At 40.6% G+C, this 21,384-nt stretch overlaps 1 protein-coding gene across 3 annotated transcripts in view; it reads left to right on the top strand.

The window, feature by feature from the left end:
• Positions 1-21,384, top strand: part of DCTN2 (dynactin subunit 2) — a 63,073-nt gene that overhangs the window by 27,641 nt on the left and 14,048 nt on the right. The window contains exons 3-5 of one of the 3 annotated variants that reach the window (XM_032210910.1): positions 1,000-1,008; positions 6,312-6,317; positions 20,213-20,309. In XM_032210910.1, the coding sequence (XP_032066801.1) occupies positions 1,000-1,008; positions 6,312-6,317; positions 20,213-20,309 (112 nt within the window). The remainder of the gene's footprint in view (positions 1-999; positions 1,009-6,311; positions 6,318-20,212; positions 20,310-21,384) is intronic. The other 2 variants (XM_032210911.1, XM_032210912.1) reach the window with 2 other exon arrangements.

Raw genomic sequence — 21,384 nt, 5'->3', positions numbered from 1 at the left:
GGCATTTTCGTGCCAAGCTAACCTGAAGCTGTACCTTAATTATATTTTCTCAATATGCATTCTTCCAAATTAGTCCAAGATTTTCTTTTCAGGGGTAAGGAATAAGAACTTGCCTTCTTAGAAAGGGCGGCGGGGAGAAGAAAAAGTGCTAGAATTCTCAGAAAGTGGAATTTATTGTACATAACAATGTTTCTCAAACTTGGCAACGTTAAAACATGGGGCATGGCTGGCTGGGACATTCTGGGAATTGAAGTCCATACATCTTATTTAAAATTGCTATGTTTGAGAACTGCTGGTATAAAAGGAGCTTTCCCTTCTATATTTTATGTATTGTTGATGCATTTAACCCATAGTCCGGCTTGATGGAATAAAATGTGGTGTTGTGCAGGACCGCTCAGAATTAATCCTGGTTTAGAAATGCAGAAGGATAACATAGGGGGGTGTCAAACTTGTGGCATCACATTGTCATCATGTGATGTATTGTGACTTTCCCCCCTTTGCTAAATCGTGGCCAGCATGTGATCCATCCGGGCCATGGGCCGTGAGTTTGACACCCCTGATATAGGGGAATTATGAAGTTATCCCTTCAAATAATAAATAGAGAGTGCCCATTTGGGTTCTATTTTCTGAGCATCCAAACCAAGCTCCTCCCATAAACATCATATTTGTTAGTGCCATATACCTAAAGTTGTAAATTGCTGTAGTGAAGATTCACCAAGAAGATGAGTGCTAATATTCTTATATGTTTAAGCCAGTGTTATTGGTAAGAGTCCTCCAGTGTTGAACCAGTTTTATTAAAAATCACATTTTTACCACCCTCTGCTAGTTATAAGGCCCTTTCTTTTACAGCCACTTCCAGGAATCGATTGGGATGTTAAGAAAATGCCTAATCATTGTTTTAACTGTGTTTATATTGAATTATTTGTACCACTTGAACTTACCTGAGTTTTCCTAATGCTCTTCCCCATCACCCTTCACACCACCTTGCCTGGATACTAGTTTGCACAAGTAAGACCATTAAAAATGCTATTTTTTTTCTTCTGCATGCTTCTAGAATCTGTGTTTGCATGGTACTTAATCTGCATTATATAAAATTAAATCTGTTTTAAAAATCTCTTCTTGTAATCTATATTGTTTGCACTTTTATGGCACTGTTATCTTTTCATTGGGTCATGTCACGTAAGAGAGGAGAACAACACATTCTAAATTGTAAGTCTTAAAAAGCAAGAGAATTTACCCAAAGGAGTTAATTGAAACACCAGTAAATATTTGCGTTACTAGGCCCTATTTTTTATACTTCTGAAAGTAAAGAAAGTCAGTGTGGCAGTTTCTGGAAGTTGTAGAAAACCAGCATTAATTGCCCCAAATGCAAGTAAGGCAGCAACATTTTAGATTCTAGAATAAATAGGTTGAATTAGACATCCCATAACAGAGCACCGATGGAAATCTGCATTTTAATAGCAGTAATCAGCTCTGCATCAACCATGCATAGTTATTATAATTTTGGGGAGACTTATTAGTGATGCTTAATGCAATATTTAACTGAAAAGAAGGGCAAGGGGGATTTTTTTTCTGGAGAGAAGAATATGCCCTTTCATAAGAATAATTCCTTAGCCTGAGAACTGATGACTCAAGGTGCCAAATCTATGGAAAGTATAACAGCCAGCTCTGAATTTGGAGATTTTGGAACAAGTCTGATTAGAAGATTGCTTGGTGGGTTTTTTTTTCCATCTGATCTATAAATAGCTTCTATGTGCTTCCTGTATTGCTTTATCAAATTAGGACTGGAAAATTGAAGCATCTGATTTACAAAAATTTAATGCTGTTTTTCTTAGAAATCTAATTGAATTGTGAGAGATAAGTGATTGGCTGAAGTGGAGGTGCTGAAGATGGGAGATGCAACCCATCCTCTCTTAAACTATTTGATTTCTGTTAATTTTTGAGAAGTTATTGTCAACATACAGCTCGAAAATCCAAATAAAACTCCAGGATCATTCCATTTCCGAAAACCTTACTGCATGGTGATGTTGAGGCAAAACTAACTCTGAGGTTCCCAAACGCTAGTTCGTAGAGTTAAACAATTTCCCCAGCCAAATCCCCAACCTCTCACGTAATCCATATAAACAATTTCACTTTGTTATGGGAGCCATCTGCTTCAACACCACACCTGTTATGATGTCCTTGAAAAAGTTCCAAGCTCTCTTGGTCTCCAGCAGAAATTTGGTTTCTCCATCTTAACCCATTTGAAAGCAATACCTCCCTCCCCACTTACTCTAATGGCAAGTTGAAACGAAGAGGTATGAGGCTGCCAAAGGCTCATCCTTGACAGTTATTCCATTTTGCAGAAGCACAGAGAGGACTATTGATCTCTTAATCACCCTTGTCATTGCTTTTGTTAAAAGTTTTTTCAAAGAAATCAGCCGGGAAGTGAGTCTGCCTCAAATTGAACACTTTAATGAATATTTAAAAAGCTCACACTGAGATGGGACTCACATTTAATGCCCATAATGATTATCAAGTGGGTGTCTGCTGATATACCCGGCTCCCTTCATGTTTTTAATTTCCATGTTTAACAGCCTTTCATTAGATCCAAGTGAAAACTTTGTTCAGACACTGACTGTGACTGTGCTGAATGCTTGGCCCAGTGGTAGATGCTCTCTAGGTAACAACAGCCATCTAATTTGCACTGGCCTTGCTTGCCAAAGGAATTATCTAAGGAAAAATATCTGATGACAACTAACATATGAGATTCATTTTTCTGGATGAAGAAAATACAGCCCCAATAAAATTATATAGACAGTCTGATGATTTCAGTAGAGCCTTAATGTATCCATTGATTATTCATTATGCTTATAATATGCTGCTCCAATCACAGTGGCTTCCTTAGCTAATAGTGCTGTTATTCAGTATGGTAGTAGGGCTCAAACAACCCAACAAAGCCGACACCATCAATTTCCCATCTACCTAACCATCCTGCTCAAGCACAGTCAATCTAATTACTGACTCCTACTGGCTAGAAAAGGATTTATGGTCCAAGGCATACATGCATATAAACATTTGAAGTGCCAGAATTGGACTCCATCTACCTTTTACAACATGAACTTTATCTAAATATGCTGAATATAGTTTTCAGCTTCCAGAATTTTCAGCAGGGAAACTCTTGGGATTAAAAGTTCCAAGTATTTGTAGGGTAACTGCATAGCTTACTTTGTGTGGGGCACTCCCCCCCCCCAACCCACTTACATGCCAGCAGATAGTATCTTCCATGTAAGACCTCCTCTATTCTCAGACAACTATCTGCAGAATGCCTCAGTTAGAAGAGGAGATGAAACATTGATAACAGTCTTGCTAGCGCATTCATGCACGAGTCCATGAAAAGAAAATCCCATTGCATAAAACAAGCATCTCTGATTTTTTGCTGCACACATCCTAAAGTGATGTTTAATTAGCTAATTAATTCTCTAGTGTTCCTTGAAATTATGAATCTGCTTTCTTGTAGATAAACACAGCAGTAGACTTTTAGATCTGTAAAATATTAGTTGGCTTTTTATAGCTGCCACCGATTTTTCTTCTACCATGACAATCAGGTTTTTAGTAGAACTAGTATTACAAAAGGAAAATGACTCTCATATATAAGAGGCTTTGAGGGAGGGGGAAATGATTTCTGTGTCTCAAAGATGCTTTTTTCAAGAGGCAACTGGACTTTTTGGGTTTTCTTTGAAGACGTTTCACTTCTCATCCAAGAAGCTGAAGAAGCTTCTTGGATAAGAAGCGAAACGTCTTCAAAGAAAACGCAAATCTGGCTTCCCAGATTTGACTTTCCTTTTAAGAAGGTTGCAGAAGGCAATCACGTGACCCTGGGACATTGCAATCATCATAAAATGCCAGTCAGTTCCCAAGCGTCTTAATTTTGACCATGGGGATGCTACAATGGTTGTAAGTGTGAAAAATGGTCATAAATTACTTTTTTCAATCCCATTGCCACTTTGAACGGTCGCTAAATGAACTGTAGTAAGCCGAGGACTACCTGTAAAGTCAAATTCCTCCCTATGAGAGAAGCATTATAAATTTTTATTTGTTGAAGATGAGCTGAGTCAACTCATCTTCAAGCTGTACACAATCCACATGGTGTTGTGGAGACACAGTTACAGTGTCAACTTCACATTTTGCATTTCAGCACTGCACATGTAGAAGAAGAGGGAGTATTTTCCCCCTTCTAGTAGCTTGTGGCCTTCAATTACAAGGAATCCATTGGCTTATTCTTGATAGCCAACTTAGTTCTCCTCTCTGAGATTTGAATTAAAATTTAAATGTGCTGGATACTTTGGTTGATTGAATAGCAATTTGGGGGTGTGGGGGGCATCAAGTAAAATTGAGAAGGGGTTCTGAAGGCAGCTAGAGGGTTGTTTTGCCTTGCAAATAAATTGACAGTGGCTGTGTGGATTTGAACTTTCCACAGATGTAATGCCGATGAGTCATTGTTTTATCAGTGTGCTTCTTAATTTGAGAAGCAGACTTCAAGGGCAATGAGGGATTTAAAAATCCCTGCACATTGTGCATTAGTATTGTTTTTTTCCCCAAAAGTTACAGGCAGTCCTCAACTTACAACAGTTCATTTAGTGACCATTTGAAGTTACAATGGCACTGAAAAAAGTGACTTAGGACCATTTTTTCACACATTTCAGCATCCCCATGATCACATGATCAAAATTCAGACACTTGGCAACTGACTCCTATTTATGTGATGGCTGCATTGTCCCAGAGTCATAAGATCTCCTTTTGCGACTCTCTGACAAGCAAAGTCAGTGGGGAAGCCAGATTCGCTTAACGACTGTGTTACCAATTTCACAACTGCAGCGATTCACTTAACAGATGCTGCAAGAAAAGTCGTAAAATGGGGCAAAACTCACTCACAACCAATTTTTCGCTTCGCACCATAAATTCTGGGCTCAATTATGGTCGTAAGTTGAGGACTACCTGTGCTTGTTTCCTCCTGGTGGATACAGTATAGAAAGCAGATTCCATATCAGTTGCAGCCACCTTGGAGTCCATAACTTGCAGCCTTTAGTGAGAGTTGAGTGGGGTGATTTGGAGTTTCAATGGCCTGCTCTTAGTTGCCTCTTCCTTATGGATAAAGGAAAAGTGACCCTGGTTGATTAAGTATACCCTGGGAATACCCCTACAGTAGCGGTGCCAAAGTCAAGACCCATGGGCCAGATTCGGCCCATGGGGTGCTTAACTCTGGCCCACGGGGCCGGCCTGGAAATAGCAAAGGATCGGCCTGCGGTGCCCCCAACAACCAAAACAGGGCGTGGGGGAGGGGCCTGTGCGGCCAAAACAGGGGGCAGGGGGGCACAACCTATTTTGGCAGGCAAAGTGCTGCAGGGCCGAAAATCCCCCCCCCCACCGCATGGTCCATTTTGGCCAGCAAACTGTTGCGGAAGGTATCCGTCCTGTCTCCCCTCCTCTCCGGCCATCCTGCAGAGGAGAACTACAATGCTGCTCCCGCCCTCGGAAGAAATCCAGTTTGACACCCCTGCCCTACAGCTTTTAATATTTGCATTTTACAAATTAAACCTCCAGAGCCATAGAGACTTAGAGTTAAACACTGTAACTATTACCCGTTTATAAATGGTGGCTTCCTAAGCAAAAGAAGGGAAATAACGTTTTTTTCCCTTGCCGCTTCTCACTTCTGCTGTCCACAGTTTCACGGGCTGCTTTATAAGCCTTGAGCCATCGGCGCTTAGTCTAGCAAAGCTTCCTTTGACGCTGGGGCAGAAACCCATTTGCCGACGGATTTTTAAGGCCCCTCTCCACCCAGCCTGCACCCCTCTCAGTGACGGGAATCTGAAAGCTTGAGCAGAAGGAAGAAAAGAAATGGCTCTCCCTTGAGCTCTTTGCCATAACTAGTTGCTGCTCCCATACATTGACACTCTCTCCCATTTCCCACCTATGCAGACGTGGCAATCTAACATCCTCCAGCTGCCATTTAACCCAGTAACCACTTGGCAATCTTGCATGGTCAATAGGAAGGCAATTCACCCTCTTCTTCTCAAAACATCTCTCTTTCATGGGGCCTTCTTTCCAAGGTGCTGGAATTTGAAATTTGAAACAAATTGGGTGATGGTCAAGCTTAGCAGAAATTATGACCTTGATCGGTGAATATATTTGAATTTTTGGTGTGTAGTGCATGTGAAAGACCTCTAATAATTTTTTTTTGTCTTTTCTTCCCTTCCTTTCCCTCATTTCCCACCCTCCTCCTCCTTCTTAACTTTCCCTCCCAATTCTTCCATCTCTGGTGGAAACGCAAGGAGCTGGTAAGAAGCCTCACCTTCCGTCTGCTTTTGTATTTGTGCTGAGAAGTGGTAGCTGCTAACCTCTTTATCTTTGCCGGTGCTTGCTACTCTATAGAGCAGTGGTCTCCAACTTGGCAACTTTAAGACCTGTGGACTTCAACTCCCAGAGTTCCTCAGCCAGCAAAGCTTCAACTCTGAGAGTTGAAGTCCACAAGTCTTAAAGTTGCCAAGGTTGGATACCACTGCTATAGAGGACTGAACTCTCTGTATTTTAGACATGCGTTATTCACCGGCTGCCAAAATATAAACAAGTGGTCCTCATTTAGTGACCACAGTGGGGACTGGCAACTTAGTCATTAAGTGAAATGATTGTTAAGTGAAACTACCACTATGCTTACAGTCTTCCTTCAGCTTTCCTTGGTTTTACAGCTCTGTGAAGATTGTAAATGCAGGGACTGGTTACAGAGTTACCTTTTTGTTTGTAACTGCAAACAGTCAGCAAACAAGGCGGTCGCTAAAGGAGGACTGCCTGTATTGTTACCTAACACTGAAAATGTTTATGATTGCTCCCTCCACACCACAGCAAGACAGTACTAAGAAATAAATGACTGTTGCTTTGCTTGCAAGCTTTTCACGCCATGCAAAAACTGCCACTCAATTTTGATAAAGACCTGATAGGTGGCAATATGCTCTTTATATTGGCTCTTTCTACATACCCTTTCATTAACCAGTTGCAAACAAGTGAGGGCCATTTAAGTTTTATGTCTATTATAGTTAGGCGAAGACTTCTTCCAGCAGACTGCCTCCAAAAAGAAGGTGAAACCCATTGCCAGATAGCTTAGTGTCACAGCATCTTGAGAACTCGCAAGCGAGAGCTGAGTAGTAGATCCCTTTGGTGGCCTTTGAACGTGAAGATACAATTATGGTTGAGTCTGTAAAGAGAAGCTATATACCTGTGATGGCGAACCTATAGCACGCATGCCCAAAGTGGCACACCAAGCCATGTTGCCTGGCACATGTGGCATTGCCCGTTCCTCTTCCGGGTTTCTGGTGTGCATGCGCATGCGATGATGAGCTGGCCTTTGTGCATGCAGCAGTGCTGGAAACCAGAAGAGCTGGTCTTGTTCCACTCTTTCTGGGATTTTTCCGCTGTTTTCTCTCATGAGCATGTGCATTGGCCATCTGATTGGCACATGGACATGCGCGGCAGTAACCGGAAGACTTGCTGTCTGGCCCGCATGTGTGAAGCCAGAAGTTCATTTTCCAGTGTGTGCATGCCCCCTGGGCAGCTCCTCTTCCTGTTTGTGGCCCATACGAGCGTGCACGAAGTGCTCCCTTTTTGGCACTTGGTGCCGTAAAGGTTTGCCATCACTGCTATATATCTGTCTCTCTTTCTCAAAATTGGATAACCAGAACAGTGTACAGAGCTCTAAACTGATTGTTAAGAGAAGGGGAAGAATTGCTGGTGTAGGGTGGAAGTCGTGGTAAAGCAGTCCGAAGATCACATAACGATTGTGCCAAAATCTTAGTGACCCATAAACAGAGCAATAGCCAGTCAGGGTAGCTTCATCACAGGGTATTTTTTTGGATTTCTTCCGTTTACTTATGCAAGGCACCCAAGACAGACGCTCTAGATTAGCTAGTCTTTGGGCTGAACAGATCTTCTTTATAATCTTTCCAACCCAACAGATTATTGGAAAGAAACTATATAAGGGGTTTCAGCCCTCTGTCTAATAGCAGGGTAAGCTCTGTAGAAACAGGGCAAGATTTGGCATAGAGAGAAAGAGAAATGTAGTTCAAAAGCGAACTGATCAGGCCAGAGTCCATATAAAAATATTCCCCTCAAGTATCCCAGAAGGAGAAGCAATTGGGCATTGGCTCTGTTGCTAATTTTCCTTTCGGCACTCCTATGGCACAGAGTAAATTGATAAGAAGTTAGAAGGCATTCTAGAAGCCAATTTCGGTATATTTTCCCTATCATATTTTTTTAAATTGTTACTGATAGAATTAACAAATTTTGAGCCTAGAAATTGATTTTGATTGTCAGATTCAAGGCAACTTATTGTCCTTTCTTACAGAAATCTAGTCCTGGTTATCCAATTACCCCAAGCGTTCTCATTTCACTAGCCGTCTTGTTGCAGCTATTGTTTAAAATTATGCATCAATAAATCAGTAAAATGTTGCTTGCAAACATCTATCATAGAACTAAATCCATTGTCATTCCATACAGTCTAAAGATAGATTAATGGATAATCAAGGTTGTTAATTTGGCCTGAAGAGAATTTCATTTTAACGGTGGAAAGATGACTCATAGTGCTCAGTTCATGAAGAAAGCCAGCCTATTAAATCAACTGAAACAATATTTTGGAATACAACCTTTATTAATTTTTTATATGTGTGCTTAATAATAGCACATTCTGTGCAACCATAAAACACTGAAATGCAGTAAAATACATTGTAAATTACATACATTGCGTAAAATAAGTTGATGTGATATCAACAAAGCTATTGAAAATAGAGAATGTCAGGCATCAAAATTACTGTTTATACACAATTGTTTAAAACAGTAAGACAACACAGTTTTTTTAAAAGCCTGAAGAAATAGACCTATTCCTAAGTGTAATAAAAGTGCCAGGCAAACCTCATTGGAATGACCCCACAACTAAGGAGGCCCTGCTTTACTTAGCCCAAATCTGACTCTTGAATAGGATTAGGTAATATTTTTCATCCAGCTTTCTATATATAGTATTTAATTGGGATACTCTCTGATCTTCTACATTTGAGATGATCATACTCTACTCTAAGAAAAAGGATTTGAATTTTGTTGGATGGACTTAACTGTTGTATTTACCTGAAAAGAAAATGAAGTGTATTTTTGTTCCATGTAAATAATAGCAGTAAAATGAATCCTCTAGTTTTGGAATGCCTTGAAACATTTTGGTATGGTCAGGTTACAATACAATACAATAGCAGAGTCGGAAGGGACCTTGGAGGTCTTCTAGTCCAACCACCTGCCTAGGCAGGAAACCCTATACCATTTCAGACAAATGGCTATCCAACATCTTCTTAAAGACTTCCAGTGTTGGGGCATTCACAACTTCTGGAGGCAAGCCATTCCACTGATTAATTGTTCTGTCAGGAAATTTCTCCTCAGTTCTAAGTTGCTTCTCTCCTTGATTAGTTTTCACCGATTGCTTCTTGTTCTACCCTCAGGTGCCTTGGAGAATAGTTTGACTCCCTCTTCTTGGTGGCAACCCCTGAGATATTGGAACACTGCTATCATGTCTCCCCTAGTCCTTCTTTCTATTAAACTAGACATACCCAGTTCCTGCAACCATTCTTCATATGTTTTAGTCTCCAGTCCCCTAATCATCTTTGTTGCTCTTCTCTGCACTCTTTCTAGAGTCTCCACATCTTTTCTACATCGTGGCGACCAAAACTGAATGCAGTACTCCAAATGTGGCCTCATCAAAGCATTATAAAGTGGCATTAACACTTCACGTGATCTTGATTCTATCCCTCTGTTTATGCAGCCTAGAACTGTGTTGGCTTTTTTGGCAGCTGCTGCACACTGCTGGCTCATATTTAAATGGTAGAATCTTACTCTTTTCACCATTGAATTTCATTTTATTAGATAGTGCCCAATGTTCAAGTTTGTCAAGATCCTTCTGTATCTTTAGCCTATCTTCTGGAGTGTTGGCGATTCCTGCCAGCTTGGTGTCATCTGCAAATTTGATGAGTTCCCCATCATCCAAATCATTGATGAAGATGTTGAAGAGTACTGGGCCCAAAACAGAGCCTTGGGGTACTCCACTGCATACTTCCCTCCATGAAGATACAGTTCCATTGAGGCCTACACATTGAGTGTGGTTGGTCAGCCAGTTACGAATCCATCTGGTGGTGGTGCTGTCTAACCCACATTCTTCTACTTTATCTAGTAGTAGGTTATGGTATACCTTATCAAATGCCTTACCGAAGTCCAAGTAAACTATATCGATGGCATTCTTCTGGTCCACTAATTTTGTCACATTATCAAAGAATGTAATAAGATTAGTCTGGCATTTTCCAGTCCTCTGGTAGTTCCCCGGTGCTCCAGGATCTCTGAAAGATATAGTTCAGTGGTTCTGAGATCTTGTCTGCCAGTTCCTTTAAAACCCTGGGGTATAATCCATCCGGTCCTGGTGATTTGAACTTGTCTGGGGTAGACAGGTGCTCACTTACCATTTTCTTCCCTATTTCAACTTGTGTTCCTAATCTGATTTTTGTGGTGCTGTTTTTGATAGGTTGGACTGTTTTATCCCTTTGTGTAAAGACAGATGCAAAACATGAGTTAAATAGTTCTGCTTTCTCCCTGTTGCTTGTCACCTTCTTGCCACTTTCTCCCAGCAATGGACCAATTGTTTCCTTAACTTTTTTCTTGTTTTTAACATGTTGGAAGAAGCTTTTTTTTTTTGTTATTTTTTACTTTTGTGGCAAGCCTTTCTTCATTGTGAGCCTTAGCTTTCCTCACTTCATCTTTACATGCTCGGGCTATTTGCTGATATTCTGCCTTAGTGATGTCCCCCCCTTTCCACTTTTTATACTTATCTTTTTTGTCTTTCAATTTGTCAGAGAGTTCTTTATTCAGCCATGCTGGTTTCTTTTGGGAGCTGTTACTTTTCTTCTTCATTGGTATTGTGCTAGACAAGGCTTTTATAATCTCATTTTTCAAAATTTCCCAAGCTTCTTGAGTTGTTCTCCCCTTGAAAATTCCATGGATGAGAATCCTCAAGGGGAAAACAACTCAAGGTTGTTGGGTTGTATCTCACAAAGACACGTATATTAGCACAACAGGATTTCTATGCCCATACACATCCCTGCCCTTGTGGGTTGAAATATCTTCCGAAGCAAACTTTACAAGTATATGAGAGAAAATTTATAGGGGAGGAGAAATGACTTCTCCTTTCTATCACCATAAAGCTGCTTCCATTAACAGAAATATGCCACTAGATGCCACTGCAGGTACAAAATGTGAAAGCAAAGTAAAATATAAAACATTCTATTCCCTTTTACAAGTGAAACTCATAATAAACTTGAATGAAATTTGGTGGAACCATCTGGGGCCAGATGAATTATTAGTTGATTTTCCCAGGAAAAATCTGTGGAAAAGATATCAAATCCTTATCCCTGCAGCTGAAAATATTGCTGTTTTCCTTATTGGTTCAAGAAAATGCAGCAGTTTGTTTTTTCTTTGTGCTTGCTTTATCAATTGGAGGGCAATGTAAGGATATCTGGAAAAACAGTTTCTTGCCAGTGTTTATAAAGTATTTTTTTTTATTTCTTCATTTTTTAAATGTGGGGTCTCCACTCAGCCAGCTGATGATTGCCATATAGCTACGGCTGGCTCCACATTGCAAAAATGTGCATAATATTAATGTATAAAAAGTAATTTGCATAATTTATTCTACTTCAACAATTTTCTGAAAGCAAAACAGGAGCACTGCTCTCAAAGTTTCAATTGCCACAATTTTTCTGACTGCTTATTTATTAGTACAGGTAGTCCTTGACTTAAAACCATTATTTTTTGTGATCATTCAAAGTTATGACAGCACGGGGAAAAAGCGACTTACAACTAGTCCTTGCACTTACAATTGTTGCAGCATCTCCACAGTCATTTGATCAAAATTTGGGCACCTGGTAACCAGCATGGTTGCAATGTTCTGAAGTCATGTCATCATCTTCCCAATTGGCTCTTGACAAGCAGCAACGGGGAAGCTGGATTTGCTAACAATCACATTCATTTAACAACTGCAGTGATCTGCTGAACAGTCATTGCAAAAAAGCTTGTAAAATTGGTGTGACTCACTTGAATTGCCTTCCTTAGCAACGTTGGTCCCATTTGTGGTCTTAAATTCAGGATTATCTGTACTAACGTCAAAAATTGATTGTCTTGATATTGTAAAATAGACTTTTCCAGTTTGGTGCTCTCCAAATCTGTTAACTACAACCTGCATAATTGGCTATGCTGCCTGGGTATTTTAGAAATTGTAAATAAGAATTTCTTTTTAAAGTGGGAGTGTTAAGGGAGAATATCCACATTATTTAATTTGGTATTTGAAATAGATGAATTAATATATTTCATCCAAAATGGTAAAGTAACCAGTTAAAATATAATGCCAAAAATTACTTCAGCATTTCAGGTTTATACCTGAACTCAATTATTGGGTTATTAAGTTCAATTTTACAAATGACATTGATATAGGAACTCTCAAGAAGAAAGTATTTGTGTATGTATATAACATAGGCACATACACAAATGCACACAAATGAAATATTTTATCACAGGCCTCTCTGAATATTTTAAATGCCCTGCATTTAATGTACCTAGAAAACTGTGCAATAAGGCATCAAAACCAGGGGCTACTGCAGAAGGACATTTTCTGAATTGCATTTTTCAATTATTATAGTATTAACAACTGTATTAGTATTTGCTATTAAGCCTAAATACTAATAATTGTGATTAACACAAAATATTAATATTTGCTATTAAAACCCAGCCGTTTTAATATTATTTATTAAAATCTAGGGCCTGAAATACTTTCTGTAATTTAAAGAATCATTAATTTATAATTTTTTGGCACGCTGTCCAGAGTTGCCTTAGTGGGGAGATAGGTGAAAGAAAGAGGGAAGGAAGGAAGAAAAAAAAATGCATTGACAGATTTTATTTTGCAGTCTAAAAAAGAAAAAAAAGTCTGCACATATTTAAAAAGAAAAGCAATGTCTGTCATACAATAGAGGTGTCTTTTTGGTGAGATGGATGGCATGTAAAATTAATAAATAAATAAAAACAGGATAAAATTGAGAGAATCCTTACTATATTGACTTAAACCCGCATTTATATTTATTTTTACTTTTTTGGCTATCAGATTCCTGATAATCATTTCATTGGCCTAAGGTCAAATTCTCATAGCCTGTTGTTCCTCTTGTTTGCGCTTGATGTTATTTACCCTAGAATAAGTGGCTAGATTAGCCATATGTCGGAAAGGCTGCCTAAGACCAGCGAGGATGCTTGGACATTGCCCCAATACAATTGGCATCTGGAGAATTGGCTGAAATAAGATACAAGTCACTAGGCTACAGGTTTCTCCATATACCTAAAAACGACTGTACAGTTTTAGGCAAAAACAAGAAAGACAAAACCGTCTGATTATGCATTTTCTCCTTTTTTGGGTGGTGGTGGTGGTGGTGTTCACTGTGCTTCATATTTTTCATTCCACAATTTCCTTCTTATTTGAGGAAGCTCCTGGGAGGTTCTCCCAAATGTTTTTTTGGAATTTTTGAAACTTCAAAGTTTCTGTTGGTAACATCCCACTTCATCAGAAAGCCGAAGGAGGATGACCACGACAGATTGTCAGAAAGCTCTTAGAATGGGTTCTCCTCTCTTCTTCCATGAATTCATTAATATTAATTCACCGTATAAAGTTATTTATTCTAAGCTACTTTATTATTAATTGCATAGCTATTGCAACCGCAACGGCAGATTTGAAAGACGCTTGCTTTTCTGCAAAAAACCCTGCTGGGAGATAACTCCATTATACTCCTAGCTGTCACTGGCTGCAGAAGTAAGCAGGGATAAGACAGTCTGGCTGGAAAGAAGAGTGTGTGCGTGTCCTTTTTTGCCTCCCTTTCAGCCCAAAAGTGCTAAAAATCTTCAATTATGCTCATCTGAGCCAATTGTTATTAGGCAATGACCGCTTTGGGGATGCTCACAGCCCACATAAGCATTCCAATAGAGATGGGAGTGGGAATATTTTTTTAATTTAACATTTAAATATAACGCTCTTCAGATTTAAGGATGGCTTGGGCTAGAAATTAAACTGCTAAAGAGTCAGGTTTTTGTTTTAACATGATGCAGCAGCAAAAGGCTTTTAAATGAGCAAAAACTTGGCACAGCATGCTTTTGAATGACACTGGAGCCCGCATGCAAATGCAAGTAATATATTATTTTCTTTCAGTTTAGAATCTCTGGCCATTAATTCAAGGTTTAAAACCCTGCATGACATGGGAACAGGCTAGAGTCGGGAATGACTAGCACATATATGCGAGGGGAACCTTTACCTTTACCTAGCACAAGAAAAAATAATTTCTAATTGCATTATGAAGCCATACAACTCCAAAGAAAGAATATGTGCACCTTTTTCCGCTGCGTATCCCATGTTAAAGTAGATTTTTGTAAAATAGATTTAGAGTTGCTTCTTGCAATGAGACATTTTCAAGGCACAATTTGCAGAATAGTCTCTGCTGGCAGCATAATCCTGTCTTGAGGGATCCCACCTGCTTTTGAAGTTCACCTTTATTGTGTTCTTTTTTAAAGCATCTCTGCCACCCATATTGTGGCATTAGCCTTGCTGTAATCCAATGTGGTTAGACGGTGGTTTTTTTTTGCCATCGGTATTTTGAGAACAATTTCTCCAGAGGCATTTAATGTGAGAAAGCAAAGGGAAATAAAAGCAGAAGTTTGAGCATCTTGTAATAGCTCTTCAAAAGCAGCCTGGCCTCGATGCAGCCGTATATTTCCCCTCAGAGTCCATTAAAGTCAAAAGGGCTGACATCTCTTAGCTTAGAGGAGGGGAATTAGGATCATAAAAGAACAGAATTATGTTCCAGCCCTGCAAGGAAGCTGCTTCTCCCCCCCCCCCCTCGCATTTCTGTCTGTCTCTCTCTTCCAGCCCTCCCAAGAAGCTGCATAAAGTACAGGGAGGAGGAATTAAGTTCTAATTGAACATGCCTAGTCACCCTCAGCCAGCATAGTAAGGCCAGGTACAGGTAGTCCTCTACTTACGACCAAAATAGAGCCAACGTTTCTGCTGTTAAGTGAGGCATTTGTTAACTGAATGTTGCCCCATTTTATAACAGTTCTCGCCACAGTTGTTAAATGAAACACTGCGGTTGTTTTAAGTTAATAACCCGGTTATTAAGCGAATCCGGCTTTCCCGACGATTTTGCTGATGAGAAGGTTGCAAAAGGGGGTCCCATGACCTTGGGATACAGCAACGGTCACAAGTATGAGCCAGTTGCCAAGCTTTCTGACTTTTGATCACGGGGAGGCTACAAAGGTTGTAAATGTGAAAAATGGCCCTAAGTCATTTTTCTCAGTGCCGTTGTAACTTTGAAATGAACTGTTGTAAATCGAGGATTACTGTACCTGTATTGAATAGGGCCTCATTATCCATGGCTTGATTTAGACTGTAGGTGGCGATATACCTGCATTGTAAAGAGGTTAGTGGATAAGCATAGGTTTCAGATGGGCTGATGCTCACACCTCCCAAATCTCAACTATGCATTGTGTATGTCCTTCCTGCTGATTGGTCGCTCCAACTTCTTGTGGGGAGGCGGGCGGAAAGCAAGGCACTTTCAAACGACCATAACATTGGCAGAAATCTAAATGCAGCAGCTACGTAACCATCTCCGAACGGTACGAGGCATACACTCTCTGACATGCAATGACGTGGAAGATTACACTGAGCTTTAGTGAATGAATCTAGCCACATTATTGATTGCTCATGCTTTTGTGGCAATGTGCCACCCTTTAACAGGGCATGAGCTGGGCACTGCCCTCAACTTTGCCTCGTTCAGAGTAAGATGCCAGATATTTAAAAGCTTGGGCCAAGCAGGTGATGGCGCTTCTTGAGGTGACCTGTTCTAAAGTGTGTGTGTCTGTGTGTGTCACAAGACACACGATCCATGCCCTTGCAGTCCTCTCTGCCCCGGCTGGGTGGATTGCAGAGAGAGAGAAAAACAGCTTTTGTTCCCAGTTGGATAAACCACCATGTCAACATAGCCCCACCTTGTGGTTTTTTTTTTTTTTTTTTTTGCAGGGCATATATTCCACTGTGCTATGTAGAGAATGCCAGAAAGGTTGGGGCCAGGCGGGAGGCATTCTTATATTCCCATAAAAGGAACCACCTTAAGCTCATGGAATAAACCTTTTACTGATCATTTATGTTTGCAGCTCGTGTGAGTCAGGCAGCCTCTGGATGTTTTCATTATTCTGTAACCTTATGACATGTGTATGTCGCTTTGTGTTCTGCAGTTGGTACTGCTTTTGCAAGTCTGACTTGCAAGCCTATTCTCCCCGCACCATAGAGTTACTTTGTGTACCCGTTTCTCTTTTCTCATATGTTGAGTGCGGGGATTGGCTGTCATTGGAGGACTATCCTTCAAGACCCAAAGACGAGCAGGAGAATGAGGCTAGGATGATAATTTTGACCTTATTTTACTAAGCTTCTCTGGAACCTCTGGTGGAAGACTGGCCAAAATGTCTTTTCAGTTTGATTTCCTGCCTTCTCGTTGTTATTATGTTTTGTTATAATTCTTTAAAATGGATGGGAGCTATAACAGTACTGGAATTATGCTGTCAGTCCCAGGTAGCTTTTATTGTCTTTTTAACATAATTCTTGTTTTTCTTTGTTTTAAAGACCGTACAGATTTCCCGGGCTAATACTCTGTAAATCAAACTAATGCTTGATGATAATCAAGTGCTTTGATTTTTCTTCATCTGAAATTTTATCTTTCCTGTAATGGGAGAACTAGCTTCCATCATTTTAGATACTATTTGTGATATCCAAATATGCCTTTAGTACAGATAGTCCTCGACTTACCATCACAATGGAGGCCAAAATTTCTCTTGTTAAGTGAGACATTTGTTAAATGAGTTGCCCCATTTTACGACCTTTCTTGCCAAAATTGTTAAGTGAATCACTGCAGTTGATAAGTTATTAACCTGGTTGTTAACTGAATCTGGCTTCCCCATTGACTTTGCATGTCAGGTCACAAAAGGGGATCACGTGACACACACATTCCCCCCCCCCCCCGGATGCTGCAACTGTCATAATTTTGATCACATGATCGTGGGGATGCAGCAGCAGTCATAAGTGTGATTTTTTTTCAGTGCCGTTGTAACTTTGAACAGTCACTAAACAAACTTGTAAGTCAAGGACTACCTTTATACTCTTGAGTTTGTAGGGCTACTCTCAAGTTAAGTGCTTGCTGTGATTATTGGCATCCTTGCATTAAAATTAACATGCCACTGTTGACCGTGAAGACAGATTCTTCTTCTAAATGTGGACTCAACAAGGTTTCTTCACCCACAATGTGGATTTTCCTATTTTATTTATTGATAGATTTCTTTTTATGCCACCTCCATCTAAGACTGAAAGTGGTTTTTGCAAAATAGTAAAACAAAGTCAATAATCATAAAACTAGAATATCAGTAAAACTCAGAGTTAAAACTGTCTCATCTATAACAATTGATAGACATAGTGTCCAGAATTAGAAAGCCGCTGTATGAGTTCTAAACTTGTTTTTCCCCTGTTGCTCATCAAACCAGGTATGGACCGGGTCATTAAAAAAACCTAAACAATTCTCTGCGTCTGTTTGTATGTAGACAATATTTTATTTTATCTTGGGAAGTAGAAGAACAAAGGCCTGCTATGATAGCAGTACCACTTAGCACTTAGACTTATATACTGCTTTACAGCCCTCTCTGAGCGGTTTTACAGAGTCAGCCTATTGTCCCCAACAATCCGGGTCCTCATTTTACCCATCTTGGAAGGATGGAAGGCTGAGTCAACCTTGAGCCTGGAGAGATTTGATCTGCCAAACTGCAGCTAGCAGTCAGCTGAAATAGCCTGCAGTACTGCACTCTAACCACTGCGCCACCGCTGCTCATGTTCATGATGAATGATGATGAATAAAGTAAAATAAAGGAAAGGATATTGTCCTTCTACCCATATACATAATAAAGAGTTTCTTTACTTTTCTCATGTTTCAAGAAAAATAAAGAGAGAGCAAAAAAAGCAGAGTTTATTCAGAAGCCATGTGGCGCAGTGGTTAAATGCAGCACTGCAGGCTACTGCTAGATCAGCAGGTCAGCGGTTCAAATCTCACCGGCTCAGGGTTGACTCAGCCTTCCATCCTTCCGAGGTGGGTAAAATGAGGACCCAGATTGTTGGGGGCAATATGCTGACTCTCTGTAAACCGCTTAGAGAGGCCTGAAAGGCCTATGAAGCGGTATATAAGTCTACTGCTATTGCTATTGCTATTGCTATTGACTTGGGCAAACTTCAACGTTCATCTTAGTTTTGCAAATGAGATTCTGGTCAACATTTGGAGACCAAGGCATGTAAACAGCTAGAATTGTGTACCCTACTAACCTCTACTTGTATAAACCACTCTATTTAGTTACAAACTTGTTGATCTGAAAGGGAAACCAAGAACTGCCCAGTCCTTTCCCAGTCATGTAAAAACCAGATTGTAGTGGCATTTAAGCCTGCCCAGATTTGTTTGGCTAAAGAGAAAATCTCTGTGGTATAGAGGAGACCAAAATGATCCAAAACAACCACAGAGTAGTTTCTTTTAGCAAACTCTAGTAAATCAAGCTGCACTAATGGAGAAATCCATTCCACCCTGCGGCTGACCAATGCAGAGCTGATTTCAACCTAGAGATTCCCTTTTGACTCTAGCAATAGCATTTCAAACTACCGTATTTTTTGGAGTATAAGACGCACCAGAATATAAGATGCGCCAAGATTTTGAAGAGGCAAATTAAAAAAAAAAAGTTTTTGCAGTCTGTAAAAATGCCCCTTTTTTTGTGAAAATGGGCCTATTTTTTGTCAAAAAAGGGCATGCATAGCCTTTAGGAGGCTTGTAAAGTGCTCCTGAGGGCTGGGGGGAGGGGGAAAATGAGCGAAAACGGCCCATTTTTCGCTAAAGTGGCCCGTTTTTTAATCAAAAAAGGGGCATGCATAGCCTTTAGGAGGCTTCCAGAGTGCTCCTGGGGTGGGGAGGGACAAAAATGAGCAAAACGTGGCCTTTTTTCATTCATTTTTCCCCTCCTCAGCCCCCAGGAGCACTCTAGAAGCCTGCTAAAGGCTATGCACGGCCATTTTTGCAAAGGGGGCAGGGTTTCGGGAGGCAAAAAATGCTGTATTCAGTATAGAAGATGCACCCGGATTTTCACCCTCTTTTTTGAGGGAAAAAATGCATCTTATACTCAGAAAAATACGGTATTTATTTATTTATTTATTTATTTATTTATCTATCTATCTATCTATCTATCTTGTATACCGCCCACTCCCGGAGGACTCCGGGCGGCTCACAAAAGACAAGGGAAAGGGGGGAATGAGACAAAGACAACATATTAAAAACAAAACCAACATTCACAATTTCTGTGGAGGTAGATGCTTCTCAGCTCCCCCCAGCCTGCTGGAACAGCCAGGACTTGGTGGTTTTGTGGAAGGCCGGGAGGGTAGTAAGGATCCAGATCTCAACAGGGAGCTCGTTCCAGAGGGCCGGAGCTGCAACAGAGAAGGCCCTCCCCCGGGGAGTCGCCAGCTGACATTGGCTGGCAGATGGAATCCGGAGGAGACCCAACCTGTGCGATCTAATTGGTCTGAGAGAGGTAATCGGCAGGAGGCGGTCTCTCAGGTAACCAGGTCCGATGCCATGTAGGGCTTTATAGGTAGCGACCAGCACCTTGAAGCGGATTCGGAGACTGATAGGTAGCCAGTGCAGCTCGCGGAGGATAGGTGTAACGTGGGTGTACCTTGGTGCACCCACCATCGCTCGCGCGGCTGCATCCTGGACTAATTGGAGTCTTCGAACACTCTTCAAGGCAGCCCAATGTAGAGCGCATTACAATAATCCAATGTATATCTAGTAAAGTGCTATTTGTGCTGATTTGTTGTTGTCAAAAACAACATTGTTACTGCAACTGGACAGGGTAGTTGCTGGTGGAGATTCTCCTCCTCTGTTCTGAAGACCTTTAAAGACAAGTTGTTGGAAAGTGATGGGTGCAGTTAGGAGGGTGTGGATTGGAGAGGAGGAGGAGACCCAAAGACTTCACTGTCTAATACATGTCTTCTCTCTTTGCATAGGAGGAGCTAACTAGCACCAGTGTGGAACACCTCATAGTCAACCCCAATGCAGCCTATGACAAATTTAAGGACAAGAGAGTGGGTACCAAAGGGCTAGGTAAGTACCTGTCGCCATGCAACACATCCAGGGGAGAACAATAATTTCAGATTTTCCCCTGAACTAGAAAATGTACCATGAAAAGGTGATAGTTATACTCTTATCATAATCCACAGAGAGGATCTAAAGGTGATGATTGAAAAGATTCAAATACATCTCTGTCCATTCAAATTATAATCTGGATTATTTATTGTTTGGTGCTATTATATTTATGTGGCTCTGAATTGCTAAGTATATTTTGTTTCCATTAGGTTGTTCTTTTAAATTTGTAAATCATATTATCATTGCCTACAAGTATTAAAAAAAAAGGACAATACCGCCATGATAATGGCGGTAGTGTTGCATTAACTACGTGAAATACATCTACAGGTAGTCCTCGACTTACCCCACAATTGAACCAGTGGTGGGATTCAAATTATTTAACAACCGGTTCTCTGCCCTAATGACCAGCTGGGTAGGCGTGGCTCGGTGGTCATGTGACTGGGTGGGCATGGTCAACTCAACATCACTCACGTCGGGCGCTTAGCCTTAGCTGTTACAATGAAATAAGGGTTAACTGGAGAGGCAGTTTCTGTAAGCAGGGTAATAAAAATTAGGCTAGAAACAATACCAGAATGTTTCCTTCCTGCCTTCCTTACAGGATTATCCCTGTAAAGTGTGTGTGGGGGGGGGGGGACGGATGACAAAAAAGTATATTTCTTCCAACAACCGGTTCTCCCAACTGCTTAGAAAGTTAACAACCGGTTCTCCCGAATAGGTGCAAACTGGCTGAATCCCACCACTGAATTGAACCCAACATTTCTGTTGCTAAGTGAGACATTTGTTAAGTGAATTTTGCCCCATTTTACGATCTTTCTTGCCACATTTGTTAAGAAGCACTGCAGTTGATAAGTTATTAACCTGGTTGTTAAGTGAATCTGGCTTCCCCATTGACTTTGCTTATGAGAAAGTTGCAAAAGGTGATCACATGACCCCAGGACATTGCAACCATCATAAATATGAAACAGTTGCCAAGTGTCTGAATTTTGATCACGTGATCATTGGAATGCCACAATGGTCATGTCCCTTTTTTCAA

Source organism: Thamnophis elegans, chromosome 2 (genome assembly GCF_009769535.1).
Source record: "Thamnophis elegans isolate rThaEle1 chromosome 2, rThaEle1.pri, whole genome shotgun sequence".
NCBI classification, from domain to species: domain Eukaryota; kingdom Metazoa; phylum Chordata; class Lepidosauria; order Squamata; family Colubridae; genus Thamnophis; species Thamnophis elegans.
The sequence above is the reverse complement of the archived record's forward strand: the minus strand, read 5'-3'. Positions and strand labels throughout refer to the sequence as shown.